The sequence below is a fragment of the Drosophila sulfurigaster genome, chromosome 2L (genome assembly GCF_023558435.1).
Source record: "Drosophila sulfurigaster albostrigata strain 15112-1811.04 chromosome 2L, ASM2355843v2, whole genome shotgun sequence".
Taxonomy (NCBI): domain Eukaryota; kingdom Metazoa; phylum Arthropoda; class Insecta; order Diptera; family Drosophilidae; genus Drosophila; species Drosophila sulfurigaster.
The window spans coordinates 4690590-4712877 of NC_084881.1; the positions used below are offsets into that span (position 1 = coordinate 4690590).

The window sequence follows — 22288 nt, forward strand, 5'->3', positions numbered from 1 at the left end:
TTCCTGAAGGGCAACCGTCTGACTTTGAGTCTTTGTATCTATCCCATGTTGTGCCAACCAGTGTAATTTAATTACTTAGTTCTGCTGAATGCGCTAACTTCATTTCAGACTTTCGTAACGACTCGAAGGTGTTGTCAGGTTAGTAAGTATTCCGCACACACGCTCAAAATAACAATAAAGCCGCATACATATGCAAACTACACACCAAGGAGCTGCTGCAAATATGTTTGTTCGTGGCGTAGGCATACACAAATCTGTTCTGCCAAAAGTGGCAACTAGAAACACCTGCTGTCAATGCTGCTTATGCAAACGTGCACGAGTATGAGTACGGACTTACAAATTTATATGTGCACTGACAAAAAAACGTGATAAAAGCATCAATAAAAAATAAAAACCAAAAAGGTTTACTTTTAAATAAATTAGATAGATTGCTCAATTTTGAAATTTAAGATTTTATATTTTTCAAGATTGGAACACACATTGCCATTTAGGACCAGGACCGATGACCAGTAGAATGATTTGAGGCGTCTTTACTTACTGACCTAGAAACTTGGTTCTAATTTGGAGAAAGGGACTTAGAACATTCTTACTTTCAAAATATTTATAATACTTGTTTTAAGAAACAAAAACAAAATTCTTAAATTTAAGTTTTTTTTCTAAAAACAAGAACAAGAACGAATTCTTGAAGCAAATAAGATTTTTGAATCTTAAAGTAAGATTTTTACAACCTAAAAATCTTGTTTCAAGATTTTTTTAAGACTGAAAAGTTTCTCAATCATGATTGATAATCTTTTTTTCAATATAGTTTTTTTTTCTCTCTGTGCATTATTATAATACACTCACATACACACTTAAACACACACAATATGCTTTCGAAGACTTTTTTATTGAAATCCCACAGCATTCTCAGACGTCTGAGTAATAAATAATCTCTGATTACATGATTTGTATACTCGCTCATTGTATGTCGAATATCGCACTCAGTATCATATTATGTTAAACAAAATATTGTGGGTTATGGTTTCATAAACTAACTTGTAGTCTACTACAAATGCGCCTATTTTAATTATAAAGTATTTTCAAAGACTATTTGAATTCACGTATGTAGATATTTTAAACAAAATTCAAATCACGTTTTTTACATCTCTAAAATATAAACATAACAAAAAAGTAACTTTAATTACGTTAAGTTTTCAAGCAACTTAAAATAATGAGCAGAGCTATCCCAATAACGAAACTTACAAACTTACAAAATCGGACAAAACCACAAGAACAGAACTCACAACGATTTAACATACACTACAAGTCGAGGCTGCCAAACTTTTGCATAATTTTTTGTGTCTTTTATTTTCCATACTCACACACACACACACACACTGACAAATGTAGCTTTGACACAGTTGCCGTTGGGTTCGTTTTACTTTTTACATCGAGAAAGAGAGAGAAAAACGGAAAGCAGTTTTTACTTTGTTTCCTTGATTTTACTTACAGACAAAAAAGTTACAAAAGTTTGCGTGTATACACGACACATGCACAAACTAAGCACACACACACACACACACACAGACATACGGCTGTGCACGCATACATACTTATGTGGTATGCGAGGTTAGGGCGAGGCCTGTGGGTCCTTTTCCAAGTACTCAGAGCATGTCGTAAGGTTATTTATAGCAGCACACGGTTTTTTCGGGCATATACATAAACATGCATACTACACATATACATTGTACATACATACATACATATGTAAGCATGAGCGTATTAATATTACTTTGCCTCGTTTGTTTGGCTGCCATTTTGCCATTTTGCTGCCAACTTGGCCAGGACATGCATGACAGGACAACAGCTAAGCGGCTTTATGATTTACCTTCCCCGCATCAACATAGTCTGAATCATGCTCTGATTCTGCGATTGGTAACACTTTGTACAGGAATGTGCATACTGGACACTCATTCCGAAATTGGAAATTTCACATACATATATATGTACTTATATTAAGTTCATTCTCTGATGCACACACAATTGAAAAGTATGCCGTCTTCTTATTGGACAAGTGAAAAAATGCGGCCTTCTTTTGGGACTAAGTAGTTGATGGCTCAGTGCCTTTTGTAGTTGCTTGGATTTTTGCCTTGGCTTGCAAAAATGCTTCAACAGAAAGGAACAGCAATTTGTGTTATGTGTCGCCATCTATTGCCAATAAGTTATCCAGACCCAGGCCTAATTTATCCCATTCTCATTCTGGAAACTTATGTGCTTGCTTCCTTTGAATTTCCTTCTTTGTGTCAGGCTGGAAAAACTAGAAAAGAACTATGAGCGGCAATATTACTCGTAATTCATCAGACATTTTTATACGAGTGCTTTACGAAATCGAACTATGCAACAAAGTCTTGTTATTTCACTATTTAAAATTATTTTCCTTCTACAATATATATCGTACAATATATCACTGTTAATTTTTGCTGAATGAAAGAATATTTTCAATTCCGCAAGTATTCTTTAATAATTCGAATGTCTTGTGGCTATTATTAGCATAAGCTGACCAACAGCATAAGTTTTATTTATTGTTATATAGTCTACAATCAAATATATAAATATTCATAAAATTCCACAGCAGATGGTCTAGTGGTCAAATAGTTTGTCAGTCGAAGAGAGATACTACTGTGTACATATACATATGTACATAGAAAGATAAAAACTAAAGGCGGCCATAAAAAACCAACAAACTGTAACTTTCAAGATATAGTATTCCATCGACAAGGAAACAAAAGCGAAATATGCATAATACTAATTACGCTTAGGCGAAGTTTGGTATATAATAATCAAAGGGGTGTATTTTCAAAAAATATTCCGTATACATAAAATATACTAAAATATACCGAAGGCCGTATTTGGTTTAACGATTAACTATTACATTTAAAATATACCACATAGATGACTGCAGAAGCAGATCGTAACCAAAGAACCGGAAGAAAGGACTAGTTAGGATTGTCTAAAAATAGTGACTCTAGCTTCAAAATTACTTTTGTTATTTAATTCTTCTAAAATCAACTTAAATACTGTGCAAAAATAACAAGTTTTGTCCTATATCTCCTATCTGAGAATTAAATATGTATAAAATAAAAAAAAATTATACTAATTAATTTCTATGATAAATTTTCAGTATTCAGTAATTTTCTTTTGTGTCTTATTATACGGTATTTTAATTGTATGAAAACAAAATGAGCTAAGGAAAATAAAAACACATTGGTTTCAGTTATTTTTAAATATTTTATAAAAATTGTATATTTTTGTATTGTATAACCATCTGTGCAAATAATGAAGATGTCATTTAAACGCAGCAAGATGCAGACTTTAAGGCTCGATCTCTGAGGTCGATGTTTAATTTAACATTAACATTAACGCCTTGTCTGTTTATTTCAAAATTCTCATAATCATCATTTAATAACAATTTACACTATCAGTATAGTTATATACTCGTATATAGTATAAAATTATTAGTAACAAACATTATAGATATATACAATATAGAATACACAATACATTATGCAATCATACGTTCCTATATTTATATCTGACATATGCCATAAATTAAACAAACAATTATTAGACAAATTGCATTGACAATTACATCTTAGTTGATAACGCTCAGCTTTGCTATACGTCATTACGCAACTATATAATATGATATGTAAAAGTAGAAATATGTATAGTAGGCGACTAAGATACTCTATATCCACGAATATTATTATTATTATAATACAAGATGCAATATATTCATGTTTCGTCTCAATTAGATATCTTTCATTTTAATAAAGAAAAGCGAATTGATATTTATACAAACGACGGATTGAGTTTAACTTTTAATTATTAGTACGCAGATTTAACTACTTTTCTCTGTTCTGTATCGTTTAATTGTGTGGTGTGCATTACATGTGGCACTCAGTTCATGAGATGACAACGAAAAACTCCTAATTCCCCGTTTACTTTTATGTGAATGGGGCAAAGAGAGAAGAGTAGAGTATGGCCCGCATCGAATTGTGTCGAGTTGGGCTGAGTCAGCCAGACTTTGGTACTGGGACTGGCCGGTTGGCTGATTGTTAAAGTGATTTCTGATTTCATTTTCCAAATGGTTGCACACACGAAATTGCAGTGCATTGGGTGACTACCACAGGCAAGAGTCAGCTGCATCTGTCGTTCAGTTGCTCTGTCGTAATAAAAATAAAAAACAAACTGTATTTTTAAAAATTTTATGCGACATGTTTTCACGGGTTCTCCACTTCACATGTGCATTGTGCATTTTAATTTGTGCAATTACTTTTTTCGACTTTTGGCAGCTGGAAATAATATGCGACAGCCAGTTGTTAATTAGATAAAGCCAGCCGATTGGAGAGTAAATAAAGCCAAGGTAGCACGTATGTACAACCTGACTGAAAACAAATGAATGTTCGCAATCATTAGCGAAAATCGAACCAGAAGCATTGATTAAACAATTAAGTGAATTGGATGACATTCTTTATGTCTTCGACAATTGTACTTAATATCCTACATACCATGTGTTATCGTAAAATTGTCTTACAAAAATAGCACTAAATTATATTTTGGTTCAATTTAATGAATTCAAATCCTAAAACTGGAAATTTAGGTAGACTTTAACGTATTCTAGAAATATATTGTGTCATAAGTACCGCTACCCAAAGGGTAGAAACTTAAGGTCGAAAAAAATCGAATAACAAGTGTAAGCGAAGCTAGAGTCGATTTTTGGAACATACTTGTACAATAATAATTATAGTATTAATGATTCTTTCGTTTTCGTTGCGATCAGATAAAAATTGTCCAAGTTATTTATGAAATACTTTTAGTATATGGTATATGGTATATTTTGAGTGTAGTACTGTATCAATATACCAAACATAACCTAAACAATTTTTCAGTATTTTTGTGGTATATTAATTTCGTATATTTTATTAATAATACTGTACTGTTTTGGTTTTTTTTCTAAATGTACAGCGAGTGTGCTCGACTGTAGCTTTCCTACTTGTTTTATTCTGGTAATGTAATGAGTCATAAAAACAATATCATTTTTGCGTTCCATTTGTATTAAAGCCAGCATCGAATATAAGAATGGATATTTTATTTATTTATAAATTTATTTGAGTTCGTTATAGTCGCAAACTTTCCTTTTTACTTATTAATTTTGCTAGGGAAAGCACGTATTTAAACTACGATGCTTGCTAAATTCGTATAATAATATAAAAATTATAAAATCCAAATACCTATACCTATATAACATACATACATATGTATATTTGTGTGCTTATTACTCACAAAATGTTATGAAAATAGAACATGGACTTGTATTTATGTTTATTTCTGGTCGCATAGACGTAGTATATAAAAATATTCAGCTGAGGACAAATAAATAAATTTAAAAAATACAAAATGTTTAAAATATCAGATGAAACGACTCTGTGATAATAACATTTTACACACTTGCCACTTTATTAAATTTGTGTATTTTCATGCAATTTTTCAAAGAGAAAAAACAATATGTTTCAGTCATTGCAATAAAGCGAAATTTTATTGACCCAAGCGAATAGCTAAACAAAGACAGACTATTGAAAACCTTTGAAACAAATAAACAAATATTCAGACAATTTATGCCTATGAAAACTTGGAAAATTCTTTACTCATGCTTGTGCTGTGATGACGATTAACTATAGAATGTCTTAAAATATCGTTTTATAAATGTGGTTTCAAGAAATATATTGTTGGATTGGTTTAGAAGCTCATATGAGTGATTTGCAAAAACCCTCGTTTTATATAACGTTATTATTCAATAAAGTTCTGGCAAATAATTTAAATTTAAAATTTAAAATAATATTTCTGCAGATTAACTTAACTTCGTAAAATTGTAAAATAAAGTTTTATTTCATAGCGTAATTCTGAAAAATAGCCATCACATTGAAATAACCTAATAATATTTGAAACAGATTCATTATCATTAATGTTAATTTACTTTGAATTTCGGTTGATTCAATAACATTAAAACTTAATTAACAGATCTTAATTGATAACATTTTAACAGAGGATTCGTAATTGAATGTTTGCGCATATGTAAATAAAATTGTAAATTTATTGTCGTGTAGCTAATTTGTTTATAATATTTGTTGGCTGGCAAATCGTGTGGAGTGGGTGTTGCTGACAATTCGCATCACGGCTGAACCCCTTGATCACTGACTACATACTACTATATAGTATATAGTATATACAATAAAATCCGACTTTTTGTCTGGCCTGCCTATCGGTTTGAATTTCTCTATTTGCTTAGTTCATTTGTGTGTGTAGCAAAGTGGTGTTAATTGATGGGGAGGACAAGCTGACACAAGTCGCTGCAGCACGGCTACAGATACTTTTATATAGAAGACAACAGCAAAAACTTGTTGCCAGTCGTCGTCAGTCAGTCATTTAGTCACATCACAAAATGTTTGCAATTGCGCCTGCGCTATATCCAAAGCCATATACACTCTCTCAAAAGTGATTTTTCATCATACAGTGGGGCTCTGCTAAAGTGACTTAAATGGAATGAAATTCGTTTTGGTGAAAACTAAAGTGAGGAGAAGCGAAAGAGAATGTGTCTGAGTTTTATCAGTTATATATTTTGAATAAACTCAGTGCTACTTACAGCTAATGCTATTCGAGATTGAATTGAGCTACTGTCACTTGATGATTAATGGCATTTCTGTTTCTTTGACAGTTTGTTAAAACAGTTCTCAACTATACTTATGATTATTTCATATGTGGAGCCTCACAGAGGTCCGAAAAACATACACACAACATATCGTGGAGACGGGCAGATAGACCGACAGACAGAGAGACAGAGAGACGCACACAACAGTTGTTGTTAGCCCACACAAATCGACGACTGTCGCCGACAAAAATTGTGACAATTACGTCAATTTGGCGCTGATTTTCTTCAGTATTTACATGCATTCATCGCCAGTGTGTAAGTGTGTGTGTATTCGATAGCGTTGTAGTCGTGAGATTGTATCTGCAGCGCATCTTTTGGTCAGCCATTCAATTCATGTTCACACGTGTGTTTATTTTGCGGCTGTTCGTTGTGGAGGCGGCTACGTCTGTTGGCTCTAGAAATAAGCAATATACACACACACATACACACACATGCATGTTTATACATAAAGACTCGCATATATGAAAATATATATATGTACATAGCACAATATATCAATGCAATACATAATATAAAGTGTTATGGCATTCGTGGCATTGGTTTCTCGACATTTTTGTTGGCACAAACACGCACAAAACATTTGAACATTTTTCAATTTTATTGAGTGTCATTAAATTATAAGACAATTCATTTTGCGGTTGCTTCGCGATGCCAAAATTTTATGCGATTTAATATGCATGTTTTTTGTTTTCCAATTTTTATTGTAGCTAATTAAACGAGCAAACTAAAGATGATTGTATAGCGTATATTTTGGTTTATCTAGTTCAAATCAACTCTTCAATTTATATACTTTTCATGATTTAAATATTTCTTTGAGTGGTTAAACATTTTATGAAATTTCATTTCATTAAATGTGACATGAAAGCTTTTAATCATTCGACGCAGACAGAACAAAAAAGCGCTGAATCATGTCAATGAGACCTAATCAAAATAATATGCGTCGTTGCTCAAAGTTGTGCAAGGCACAGAATGGGCCTGGTCCAGCAGGGCTTGGCTGGGAAAGTGTCAGGTAGGCAACTAATTAGGACACGTGGCTAAAAGCAACAAAATGCTAAAAATAACAAGCATTGCAAAAAAAGAAGAAAGCAGATAAATGTAATGGCAATGGCAAATTACAATTGTTTGCACTTTGGCACGCCAGGACACAAGAAGAATGAGGGAGACAGAGCTAGAGGCCAATTCAGAAGTTATACCTTGGATGGAGTTCTGTGTCTGGCTTTGTTTTGGACCAAAACGAAGCGGGCTATTCAATTAATTTGTGATTATTTAGCAAAATCAAACAGAACGCTAAACCAAAATGCAATTAAGATAAAGGACAAAGTCAAAGAGGGGAGAATCGAGTAGCAATAAAATATGCGATGGAATTTACCTGTGGGTGGGCATTAATACACTCCTCAGTGATAGGGTAAGAATGCACTAAGTAAATAAACTTCTCAAAGAAATACAATAACGAAAAGTCATTAGCCTAATGACTTTCGTACGGTCAAGATTTAAACAAGTATGAATACTACATTCGAATATGCTCGACTCTGAGATACCCGAAATACTCTTGTTACTATTGTATTACTTGGTATTGGTATTACTTACTATTGTTACTTGGTATTAAATTTTTTCAATTGTTGGGCGTGGCAAAAAGGTTAAACAAACTATCTAAGATCTAAGTATCTAAGTATTCATACTGACTCATGGACAGACAGACAGACAGACATGGCTATATTGTCTCGTCTGTTGTGCTGATCAATAATATATATACTTTATAGGAATGGAAATGCCTTTTTCTGCATATTAGATTCATTTGCTGCAGGCACAAATTGCGTGTATTTTTTATACCCTGTTGAAAAGAGAGCATGTGTGGCATGATGTGCCAAATAGCAGTGAAAACGACTTTCTTCTGCAATGAAAACATTGAATTGCGAGTTTCAATACAATTTGAAAATCAGAAGGCAAATGCGAAGGCAAGACCACATTTTATTATTTGTAAATATTTACATTAAGATAGGCAGTTGAATAAACTCATTAGTTATACGTATTACGGCTTGGTCAAAGTTTGAAATTCACATCGGTAAATTTGTCTTTTAGACTCACCGATTTATCGTACAACTCTCAGTTGTTGTTCATAATTAGAAATGATGTTAACACGTGACTATCTCAGATATCATATTGTGTACACATGCAAGCAGCGCGTATTTGCTGGCCTACACATGTCTCATTTAGCGTTACTCAAAAGTGTATGAGTATCTTTCGCAAATGGAGATAAACGCAACAGCAACAACGACAACGGCAACGGCACATATAACACTCATACGCAGCGTTGCCCCCGCTCCGTTTGCGAAATCATTCCATCGAGACGCTAAGAGACTCGACGCTGTCGCCGTAATTGCCTCGAGTAGATCTCTCGCATTCTCGTACTCAAGCGAATGCTTAAAACGGTAAACGTGTTTTGCCCCTAATTTGATTTGCTGTACTGAGCGACGCGTTTGCCGTCTTAATTGGGGCTTGGATTTGCTTGTTGTTTTTGTTTTTGTCATTGCTGTTGCTTTGCTTGCGTTGTGTTGTGTCAGTCGTGTCTGGATGAGCTCATTGTTAAATTGTTAAAAATATATTTATTCGAAAATGTGCACATTAATTAGCCATCTCTGGTCTTCAGGATGTTAAAGATTTCCTACATGCTTGTGGCTCTACATTATTTTTCCTTGATTGATTTTTATTTTGGGACTCAAGATCACACAAACTTGAAACAAATAATTTATTAATTTATTTTTAAAATATAAACATTTTATAATATAATTTCACTTTTATATATATAGTATATTTTATATATATAGTATTTTGCTTGATTCACTTCTTTGCATTATTTAAAGACTGAATCAATGCACTTTTGAGGTCAAGTATTATAATTATAATTATTAATACCATACAATTACAATATAATTGTGCAAATAAATGATGAATTATCAGACCTTTTACTTCTAGAAATGGTAGAAATGGTCTAAGTTGAATAAATCATGATAATTGACCTGGCTTTAACATTCCCTCATGAATTACGCATTCCCACATACATATTTATATTCTGTGTTTGGATTATTGGTATTTCCAATTCACAATTGGTGATGACAAAAAAATATTCATTTGCTCGACTAATCGCATTGAATCTAAGAAATATTACAATAATCGATTAATTAAATAATTTTTGCAATGAATTTTCGATTATCTTTTAATAAGAATATATTTTCAAAAGTAAATTAATAATTACAAGTTGGGCTTCACATCAATTGACTATACAAAATAATAATTATAATTTTTGCATCTCATTCCAAGAATTAAGAGTAACTTAGCACTAAAGGAGGAACATTTAAGAAGAAAGCTGAGCTCTTCTTAAATGTGTGATGTATCATCTCTTTTCCTATGACAATCAATATTAAGGATATTGATTCCATTAACCGAAGCTCATTTTTCAATACAATTAAATTGAAAAGAAAAACAAAATAATCAATTGCTGTGTATCATATGATTAATCGTGCCATCACTAGTCGCAATGCATTTATTAGCGTCACTCCAATAAAACTCATTGAACCGCATAAAGCTACTAAAACTGACAACGTCAACATCATAAGCGATGGCTACAGCAACGACATCAATAACAACCGCAAAAACATTAAAAATATAACAACAATTAACAACAGTCCACACGCGTCAATAGTGTCAAAATATGCGTACTAAGCTAATTCAGGCTATAAATACAAGGCAAAAATAGAAATCGTGATAATGAGCAGTGTTTAAATAGCACACACAGATGAGCCATCTGCCAGTGCAAATTGTTGGTGCCCCTGAAGAGTATAGATTATTTTCAAGCAACCATATGGAGCGAACTAATCTTTGAATTCGATTTTCTCAAATGAAATAATGCATGGAACACGAACGAATACAAAATGAATTAATAAGGCAAAAGAATTTAAAAGTCATTTCAAAGTAAAGTACGCAAAACAATCTATAATCAATCAATTAATCAAAGGGAGCTCATTCTGTTGATGAGTCGAATAGACGGTTATACTTATCCCAAAGTGATGGGCAACAAGTGAACTGCATCGCATTGCTGTAAATTAAAGTTAAACTTTGTAATTTGTAATTAAAGCTTAGGTTCTGGAAGTGCCTTAAGTGGTGTACTTGGAAAACGAAAACTTTACTAATTACTCGTAGGGAAACTTGCCTGGCTGCAGTTACAAGAGAAACCTTTTAAAGTGGCTGAGAGAATCAATCGAATGGGAATTTCTAGCATTTTTACACACACTCTTCAAAATCTTATGGACCCCTGAAAGTCAAGGATTGAGGGAGAGAAGAATTCAGAAGCTCAATACTCGCCCAAAATGCAATCCTTTCAGTGGCACTTTGAGACGCATTGGCTAAGCAATTACAGCGAAAGGCAAGTCGAGCTATATGCGAGTAATGCCATTTGCGCTAACCGAGTCTGAAATGGATAAGGCAAGCCGAGTGGCAGAGCTAATGGTGGCCTTGGAGCACAACCTCCCGCCCAGCTTCTGCTCGAAATTCGCTTTTCGCCTAACAAATGAAGCAAAAGTTAAACTTTTGGACGCCAGCAGTTTTATTTGATTTATACACAGGTGCACAGGCTGTTGCCTACTGCCAGCTAGCATGGGCGTCAGGATGAAAAATGGCAATCGGCAGTGGCAACGGCAGCGTCAGATGAATCGACCGATAATAAATCAATGAGCGGGGGAAAAAGAGGGCAGCACCATTCACGATGTTCACGATGGTGTGGTTATGCCATTGGCAGCCCACATATTGAACATTTGAATACTTAATTAAGTCAATTATTTTGATGCGGTTGCGCTATAAAATGTTAAACGTCGCAACTTCAACGAATCAATATGCGTCGTGCTCGTCGTTGTCACACGCGGCGTATGTGTAATGTCAACAATTGTGAGCGAACTGGTGGTCGAGCAAACACACCTCAAAACCCTTGACCAAAAAGGTTGGGCAGCTCCGTTTGCCCTGTTTGCTCGCTCTCACATTCAACGCCCGTTATCCTTTTATGTATCCTTGAAACCAAATACATTAGCGTTAAGTGGACGTTCAATATCGCCTTGTCCTGTCTTCTTCTTCTTCCTTCTCTGGGTGGCTAACTGAGTTGACTGTATGCTCCATGAATGTTTGATAAGCAAATATTTTAACCATAATTCCTTATTCATTATTCGATTTTTTATTTATTTTCGTTGATGTTTCACTTTATGGAGAGGAGCGCTTAGTGGGCGTATGAGTAATGCGTTTGATTAGCAGCGATTATATGGAAATACAAAAAAGGGCGCGCAAAATGTTCAAAGTATTCTGTGGTCATAAAAGCCCTCAAATGACCCATAAATATAACGAAGTGGTCACTTGACAGCTATTTTTATCATCCGCAGAGCTTTCAGCACGAATAAGTAGTTGTGCATCGTATAAAGGTTTTGACATTTGATTTCATCACAACTACTAACGTTAATGAGAATATCGTTTACAATTAAGCAACAATTCTTTATAATTAATTTATATTCATTCAATGCAGATCGAACATAACTTTATGTTGTATTTTTAGAATATCACTGACATGGAAGTTATCTTCCCATTAGCTCCACAAATAAAAAAAATCGATAAGCAAGCGTGATTTTGAAGCTAGATACTTTTTGGTACATACATACAATAATAACTACAATTCCTGAAAATTCGGTTACGATCAGATAAAAATTGTGGAATTTATTAGCTGAGGCTGACAATCTAGAATTTGGAATGTAGTACTATATCGAAATACCAAATGTAGCACTGTATTGATGGATTTGTTGGTAGATTATAGTATTTTTTTGGTATATAAATTTGGTTTATCTATAGAATATGGTTTTATTGCAAATAGGTAGCGTACATCTAACATTCCAGCACACTTTGCTGTATTTTTCTTACATTGCAGTAAGAAATGTTGAAAATATTTATTTTGAATTTTTTGACAACACAAATGAACCAAATATTTTGGTCACAACAACTATATGTTGTTGTTGTTAACACACATACGTATAAAATGCTACTATTGGACATATTTTCGATTTCAGAAGTCTTGAACAGATTTATTGTTTTTTTTAATGATTTTTTTAAGTGCTCGTATGTGCTTACTTTACTTTTTTTGTCTAAACTGTTTGATTGTAGAAGTGTATTATATTATTATTATTAGTTGCAATATAAAATAATTACTATATGTGTAGTGGGAATTTTTAAATAGATTATAAGTTTTACATCTTAGCTCTACGAACCCTAGTCAACATAGATACGCTTTTTAACAATTGCATAGCTGAGAACGCCAAAAGAGATTGTTTAAGGTTTTAGCAACATAAAGAAAAGGAATGAAAGAAAAGAAAGATAAAATGCAAAAGTGATTCTCTGAAGAAGATTCCGCCAGAGATCTGTCTATATTAAGAACTAGCCTGAGGCTGAGCTGTAAGTAGCAAAATCAATAAGTGCGAATTTTAGTCGAATGCAGCATTTCCATTAAAAAATCATAGTTTACTTTGCTGTGGGGGATGACTTAGCAAAATCGATTGAAATTTCATTATAACTGAATGTTACTCTAGTGGCAATATCACAGATTGGATTTGACATCCTTAATTAACAATAAAGCTGGTCATTCATTCGATTTATTTGACAATTTTTACTGGTTGTGAAAAATGTTTGATGTTATTATGTACTATAATATAAAGGTGGCTGGTGTTTTTGTTATTACTGTAATTTAACTGTCATTTACATTTTAGTGTTTGCTGTTTTGAATTCGCTTCGAACGCTGCTATTGTCGTTCTCTTTGCTTTTGTTTGTTGTTGGCTTTGTGGACAATAAAAATCGAAATCAATAAAATGAAAATTGATGCTTTCAGGCGTAAAACAAAACGGAAATTGAAATGTGGTTAAATGATGTGTGTGTGTGAGACAGAGAGCGACAGAGAGACTTAAAGAGAGAAAGAGACACACAGGGAGAGAGAGAGAGAGAGAGAGAGAGAGAGAGAGAGAGAGAGAGAGAGAGAGAGAGAGAGAGAGAGAGAGAGAGAGAGAGAGAGAGAGAGAGAGAGAGAGAGAGCTGGCTGCAACTATTTCTACTTGCTGGTAAAGCTCGTACAGTTCAGGGTCGATTTTCTATACTAGATTATATACTCGAGCTCACAGCACATATTGACACGAATTTATAGTTCGATTCTGAACATGTGTTTGTTGATGTCGACCCATTTAATACAATATTCTGCAGTTCAACTACATAAGAAGCAACAGCAACATTAAAATCAGCTGCTTATCAGTTAAGGCAGTCCATAATTGTGTTCAATTAAAAACCAATCACTCACCTCAGCTGTAAACTTTTAACTCTTTCAACACGTACAAACATGGCTAACAAAATTGAAAAAATTAATAATAAAATAAAAACTACACGCGGCGCCACTTAAGCGCCCACAATAGCAACAAAAAGGCAATCATATCTGAGCTAAGCTATCTATACACAAACACATACACGAATATATCATTGATGTGTGTGAATGTGTGTGTATTTGTGTATGTCTATGTCTAAGATAAGATTAAATTTAGCGGCGTCAACTAAAACTAAAACACCGAACAATAAAACTTAAACGAAAATAGTTCTGAATTTCTTTTTTATACCCAACATGCCTTGAAAAGGGTGAATTTTTGTATACCCTCTACCCTTAGGGTAGAAGGGTACTATAACTTTGTGACGGCAGGAAATGTATATAACAGGTAGAAGGAGGCATCTCCGACCCTATGAAGTATATATATTTTTGATTAGGGTCAACAGCCGAGACGATCTAGCCATGTCCGTCTGTCTTTGAATTCCGTTCCAGCATTTTTGGTACACACAATAAGATTCCTGAAAGTTTAGTTGCTATCAGATAAAAATTGTCGAAGTTATTGAAGAAATATTTTTGTCTGGGGGAAAAAAATGTGGCATTGTATCGATGGCATATTTTTAGTATTTTTGGTTTATTTTGAAAATAATACCGCAATATTTTGCTTTTATTCAAAATGGGTAACGGGTATCTTACAGTCGAGCACACTCGGCTGTAACTTTCTTGTTTTCTGTTGACTTACTAAATCCCAAAAAATTGGCCTACTCTCTGGTCGTGAGTATACGCTAAACATATTTATGGGTAGCTGCAAATATATTTGTTAAAACAATAAGTAAGTGTGCTCGACTGTGAGATACACACTTCCCATTTTCTATAAAACCATATATAAAAATATACTTAAAATATACATCAAAAATACTAAAATATACCGAAAGCCATATTTGGTATATCGATATCGATACTATCTTCACAATAGAGTAAAAAAGTAAAAGAGCACAAAAAAATTATAGCACTATCTCTCCGATGGACGGATATGCAGATAACCAGATGAACATGGTTACATCGTCTTAGCTGTTGACACCGATCAAGAATATGTAAGCTTTAGGGTGTCAGATACGACTTCTTCTACCCCTTATATACATACTCAAAGTTTTTATACCCTACGGTAGCGGGTATAAAAATCAAATCATAAGAATTTTGCGAAATATCGATATAGTGGTCGTGATCAAACTGTCAATATTAAAGGCACTGTTGGAGGGCGTGGCAGATTTAATTTGCAACTCTGGCACTGGCAACACTTTGAAATAATTTTCAATATAACATATGTAACAAAAAAATAAAAGTAAAATAAAAACATGTCAAATGCACGCCTCCAATGTTTGGCAAATATGTAGTGTGGTTTTTTTTTTGTAGAAACATTTCAAATTTTCCCCTTTATGCCTTTTCCGTGGGCTGCGACACACAAAATACAGTCGTATTGAAATGTTTACTCAATGTGAGTGCGTAACTTGCATTGGCCAAAAATGGCAAGAAACGTTAAGTGAGCTCCGCTTGACCAATATGACTTATCCCAAGCTCCCACCTCTACTCCCCCAGCCTACGCACGCCTGCTCACACATACTTCGATACATACACATACTCTCAAGATACAGCTACATTTGTTGTGTTTGTTCGCTTATGAATTTATTATAAAGCCAAGACTGGCTGAACTTGCTGCTTGACTGGCTGACTGGCATTACACTTTTTGCACTGAGACTCCAAGCTCGGTCGATTCTTGATGTTGCTGCTCTCTTTAACATGACGCTCACGTTGATTTGAGAAATACGTTTGTATATAAGAAATGTCGCGCAAAAATTTTATTGTATAAATTGCTGTTGTTGTATCTTTGTCACGCACAGTGGGCATATTTTTGTGTTTGTTTGTAATCGAAAATGATTGCACGCTGAGTTTTTTAGTTTGCACTGCCAGCATATTTTAAAATAGTTTTTATACATGAAAAACTATATTTTTGTTTACGCTTTTTAATAATTTGTTGATTTCGACATTTTTTAAGAACTTTTATCAACACGAAGTACATATTTTTATATTTCTATTTTCTTTAAAAAGTACTTTAGAACAGTCAGATACAGAAGAGTCTAACTAGTAATTATTAGTAGGATAATTTTGCGAAAAAAGTTTGTACTGTGAACTTTTTAGGGTCAAACAATATTGCCAGCATTTTGCCCATTTTAAATGATTATCATCATACCGTAGGCTTCACAATTCAGCTATGTCTGTGTGTTCACTGAACATGTGAACAAATTTCATTGTGGCTCAGATCGAGAGTGAATACAAAGTACATGTAATTATGGTAGCGGGTTCAATTTGAGCTCATAAAATATATAAATAATGCGTATAGTATTCTATAAATGTCACTCCATAAATAAATTTGTTGTTCTTGTTTTTTGGGACTTTAAGTTGAAGAATCAAAATTAAAATAGAAAATCATTTTTGAATGGGCGCACGTGCTCACAACGCTTAATAAGCGTAAAATATAAAATTTGCCGAATGTTGAACATTCTTTAAATAACCTTACTCAGAGATAAATAATGAATGACAAAATAAAATACTCTTTCCACAGTATATTACTTCGTAATATAATTATTTTTAAGTTTCTAATGACTGAGATCGATGATCTATTAGTTTCTTTTTTTTCTAGTTTTATTTTCTATAATTTTTGGACGAATTCTCTCATAGGCTATTTATGATATGTTTTATTATCTATTGAGTGTTAATTATGTCACAATAAGTTGTAAAACGTTGAGCTATTGCAGCAATAATTTTGCTGATCGAATGCCTCCTTGGTATTAGGCAGATCCAGCATGGCTTTATTAATTAAATAAATTAGTATTTTAAATTGACAATCATTGTTCTGTTCTCTCAATTTGGTTGTGGAAGATGATTATAAATCTAGAAGAATGTTGTATCTAATTTTCTAGACGCTGATAAGATTAATTTGGTTTGCTATTATCGTAAGCAGTTGAGTTCTTTGTACACAGTCAATTCATCAAGCTAACTGCTATTGACCTCAACCCGTATGGTTAAATCTTCACACACTCAATGATAAGGCTAATCAAATGCTTATTGATTAACTGCAGCGAAGCAAGAGGCGTTCGAATACAAGTAGAACGAGTATAAAGAATGCTATTTATATTCATTAATTTATCAATCGCTTCACTTGACATCGTGCACACTGCTAACTTAGTGAGCAGTTTAGTAGTTTGGGTACACTCATAACTCACTTCGACCCGTTTTGGCACTCAAGTGCCTGCTACTAAATAACAAATTACACTACAAATATGTGTGGTATACATATATACATACTTACTTACAGATCAAAAAGTCTTCCCTATGCGACTCCCCAGCACTGCACTTTACGAATACACAACCCGCTGTGGCATCACGTTGAGTCTGCTTCAGAACTCAAAGTTGAACGACTGTAACTATTGCAGTTGAGTTTTGCTATATTTTGTAAGAGAATCTTACTTAATGAAGAGATACTTTGCCATACTTCAGTCTTGTGGTTTTATGCAGCAAATGCAAAAACCGTTTGGTTTATTACCCGTTTAGTTCGTTTATTGTTTCCATTGTTATAGTCAAGTGCATTTTCGATGAGAATAACATATACCGAACTCTTCTTTTAATGGCTCGTACATGCGAGTGCGTATACTTTATTAATTGATGTTACTCATACGTTGAGTGTGCTGATGCCAAGCTAAGAGCAACAACAGTAGATGACTGGCAATTGACATTTGACTTAATTAGATTTAAGATAAATGACGCTGACGTTAAGTTGCCGTTCAGGTAGCAAATAGCTTTATTACATTTCATTAAAATTGTTATTCACTTGTATTTAACCCATAACTGTAGCTAATCATGAAACTAGCTTCAGCATGAAAATTTTGCGAATTTCAGTGGTTCTTTTGAACATATATGTATATCCTAAAATAAAATTCGATACTTCCATTTAAATATATACATATATCATCGGATTGTAATATATTTGCACCTTTAAGCTAATGCATCATGCTGTAATAACTGTTCGACCCTATCAATCAAATACGCCTTGAGCCACATTACTTGCTAAAATTTCTATACAACTCACACGTAATGAAAGTTAAGTCAGTTCTAAAACTGTCATAGATTTCCATCCAACTTAACTGATGCCATTCTGACATGCAAAAATATATAAATATACTCGGGAAGAAGCAATAAATATTGATTTGACACTACAATCTTTTTACTTTAGGCTCAATGACGGTACAATATTAGGTTAGGTTAGGTAGGACCGGCTGCCCCTGTACGGGGCAAAGCATAGACCAGTGGAGGTCCGTAGCTGTACCGGTAGCTTATCTACGTCTCAGAAATCGCGCAGTATGGATGCATTTTTGGCAAAAGCCAGCAGCATCCTAGGAGATAGCCGTGAGACGTCCCGAAGATCGTTGTGGCACGGCGAATTAAGGTATTTCAACCGGAGTCGGGATAACGCTGGGCATCTACAGAGAAGATGCTCAAGTGTCTCCTTAACCCCGGGTTCGTTGCATTTCCTGCACTGATCACTGTTCGTGATGCCCAGCTTTACAGCATGGACAGCTGACAGACAGTGGCCAGTTAAAATGCCTAGCATTAGCCTGCAGTCTTTCCTTGAAAGCTGCATGACGAATTTGGTTAAGTTTTTGTTAGTAGAGGCACACATCAGCCTTGCAGTTTTGCACGAGTTGGCATTACGCCAGCTCGCGTCCCACTGAAGTCTAGAGCGCACCTCAATTTCATTGCCTAGAGTTCGCAGGGGTATCGGAACATTGCACATGTTACCGACATCGAGCCCTACTCCCTCTTTGGCGAGAGTGTCTGCGATCTCGTTGCCATCGATGCCCTGGTGGCTTGGGATCCAATAGATACGCACGACCGCAGATGCGTTCAGCGACTCTATTGCTCTTCTGCTGTCCAGGACAACTTTGGACTTGACCACATCAGAGTGCATTGATCTTATTGCAGCCTGGCTGTCAACAAAGATGTTAATAGAGGTGTGATCACGCTGTAAACCCCGAGCCAATTCGGCAGCCTTTCCAATGGCAAAAACTTCCGCCTGGAAGATGCTGCAATGGTCTGGGAGTTTATAGGATTGTTTGGAGACCGGGTCCGGGCAGTATACGGCCGCTCCGACACCATCATCCATCTTCGAACCGTCGGTGAAGAGGTTGAGGGCTTCGGGAATGCATAACCCTTCCCGCCAGCACTCCGGTTCCAAGAATATAGTGTTAATATGGTCAGTACTGGTAAGGGGGATAGTATAGTCCAAGTCTCTACTAGTCTCCCTACCAATGGCGCTGTGACCATAGCCTAGCAGACCCAAATTGCCAGTTGCGGCAATCCGTAGGGACGATTTTGCGGCTATGGATTGCGCGTATAGGTTTAATGGTTCGACACCAGCTATTACCTCGAGGGCTTTAGTTGGCGTCGACCTGAGAGCGCCTGTGATACACAGTAGCGCTTGACGCTGTGTCCTTTCCATGATGGATAGGTACGTCCTTTTTTCAGTGGCCTGCCACCACACTAGAACACCGTAGGTGAGGATAGGGCGAACAACTGAGATGTATATCCACCACATTAGATTAGGAGAGAGGCCCCAAGTGCAACTAAGCATCTTTTTCGCCATGTACAAGGCTCCGGTGGCCTTCTTCACCCTTTCTAACACATTGAGCTTCCATGTCAGTTTGCTGTCGAGGACCACACCTAGGTATTTTACTGCTAGGCTCGGCTTTAGCATAGTGCAGCCTATTTTTGGGGGGGACCACGCAGGTACCTTATACCTCTTCGTGAAGAGGATAAGGTCCGTTTTATCCGCGTTAATGCTGAGCCCGGCTGATTCGGCCCATGCTTTAACTTCCCGCAAAGTAAGTTCCATTACGGAACTAAGGGTGGTTGGGCATTTCCCAGTTATCAAAATGCTTATGTCGTCAGCATAGGCAATTAACTTGGGGGCCCGTCTAGTAAATTTAAGAAGTAGGCTATTTACGACCAAATTCCAAAGGAGAGGCGAGAGAACCCCACCCTGGGGAGTGCCACCTCGCACTACCTTTGTAATGGCCGCATCGCCCCACGTAGCCACCACCCGCCTGTCACAAAGAAGGCGGTTGACCCATCTGTGGATCGCTGGTGCCGTGTTAATTGAGGTAAGGCCCTTCATAATAGCATCAGTGGTGACGTTATTGAAGGCGCCTGAAATGTCAAGAAATGCACCCAAGGCATATTCTTTATAGTGGTCTGCTTTTTCGATGGAGGCTACTAGAGCATGGAGAGCAGTCTCAATGGACTTGCCCTTTGTATACGCATGCTGATTTGCTTCTGATGTGCAAATCAAGTAGCTTTTCCAATGTTTTTAGCAAGAAAGAGGTTAGGCTGATAGGCCGAAAGTCATTTGGGACCACATGACTGCATTTGCCCGCCTTGGGCAGGAAAATGACTTTCGAGGTCCTCCAAAGAGTGGGGATATGACCCCATGCGAGGCACGCCGAATAGATACCCGATAGCCACGGAACAATCGTGGGCTTGCTGGCTTGCAGCATTGCTGGCGAAAGTCCATCGAGACCGGGCGACCTGACCTTCGCAAAGGAGTCGATAGCCCAAATTATTTTGTTATCTGTAATTAGACCGGCAGGGGGTCTCATAGCTGGGAGACTAGGAAAGAGCTGCCAGTCACTGTTCCCTATTCCAATACATCCCGGGAAATGAGTTGAGAGCAGTGCTTCCAGAGTTTCAGCACTGCTCTCCGTCCACGCTCCATCGCCCGACTTGAGCAGACTGGGACTGGAAGCCTGCTTGGACAGCAGCTTCCTCAGTCTGGAGGTGTCTTTGATGTTATCCAGGTCCGAGCAAAAGGTTCTCCATGAAGACCTTTTGGATGATCGGATCATCTTCTTGTACGACTTCAGGAGAGACCTATACTCGTCCCAGACATATTCGTTGTCCGCCTTCTTAGCAAGTTGAAACATGCTAGTAAGCTCCCCACGTAGCGATGAGAGATCTGGGTTCCACCAGGGTGGCTTCGATCTTCTCGTCGGTCTTGAGAGTCTACAAGATTGGCGAAACGCTGAAAGTAGTCCTGCTGAAAGGACATTGACAGTAGTTTCTAGGTCCTGTACCGAGTTGATATTACCCGGCGAACCAAGAGACTTGGAAACAAGGCTAGAGAATTTCGCCCAGTTCGTGTTACGGGGATTTCTGAACGGCTGAGCCGCAGGTACCCTGTTAAAAGGAATGGTAAATTGAATGTACTTATGGTCCGAGAAGGAGGGTCTATCCAGGACCCTCCACTCTTCAACATTGGTACACTCAGTTGAAATCGTTAAGTCCAGCACATTACTGGAGGTGGGACCTACATAGGTAGATACCTCACCCCTGTTGGCTAGTCTAAGCTTATGGTTAAGGATAAAATCAAGAACTGACTCACCCCTGTCGTTGATGTCGGGACTTCCCCAGACGCTATGGTGGGCGTTGGCGTCCGTTCCGATAATAATATGCTTCTTGGAGGAGCAGACCATGTCCACCAGCCTCCGCAGCTCGTCAGGTGGAGCCGGCTTGTCGTGGGCCATATAACAGGATGCCAGCAGCAAACATCCTTCACGGCTCTCCAGCACCACCACGGTTAGATCGTCATTGCTGTAATTAGGTAGTAGATGAGCTTTTAGCCCCTTCTTTACAAGGATGGCAGTTCTCGATCTGCTTACCAATGTCGGGACGTATAAATCATAGTTAGGCGACTTCAGTCCAGCCACCGTGTTGCCCGACGCTATCCACGGTTCTTGGACCAAAGCCGCGTAGGCGGACACTTCCTCCAGGGCAAGGAGTAGCTCCGCCGAAGCCGTTTTGGATTTATGGATGTTGAGTTGCAGCACACTCATTAGAGGTTAGCAAACTCGCGGGGGCCCGTCTGCATGGACAGTTCCTCCCCACCTCCTCCGTCTTGTCAGTCAGGCTGAGGTTCTGGGTGGCGTCGGTCACGCTCTCGAGACCGAGATCTGCCTCAACCTCCCCTAACCTCAGCGTGTGTGTGTCCTGGTCGTTGGGATGACGTTTTTGAGGCGAAGGTACACGCTCCCTAAGCCCCACGCCATCTT

At 36.6% G+C, this 22288-nt stretch overlaps 1 protein-coding gene across 1 annotated transcript; it reads right to left on the reverse strand.

Annotated features, from left to right (window-relative positions):
• Window positions 1–21029: 21029 nt before the first annotated feature.
• LOC133837613 (uncharacterized) lies at window positions 21030–22042 on the reverse strand. The gene is made up of 3 exons (XM_062268439.1): window positions 21899–22042; window positions 21314–21830; window positions 21030–21065 (listed from the first exon to the last, which is right to left on the reverse strand). Exons 1-3 carry the CDS (start codon window positions 21919–21921, stop codon window positions 21030–21032), a joined length of 576 nt encoding a protein of 191 aa, XP_062124423.1. The 5' UTR covers window positions 21922–22042.
• Between the last annotated feature and the right edge of the window lie 246 nt (window positions 22043–22288).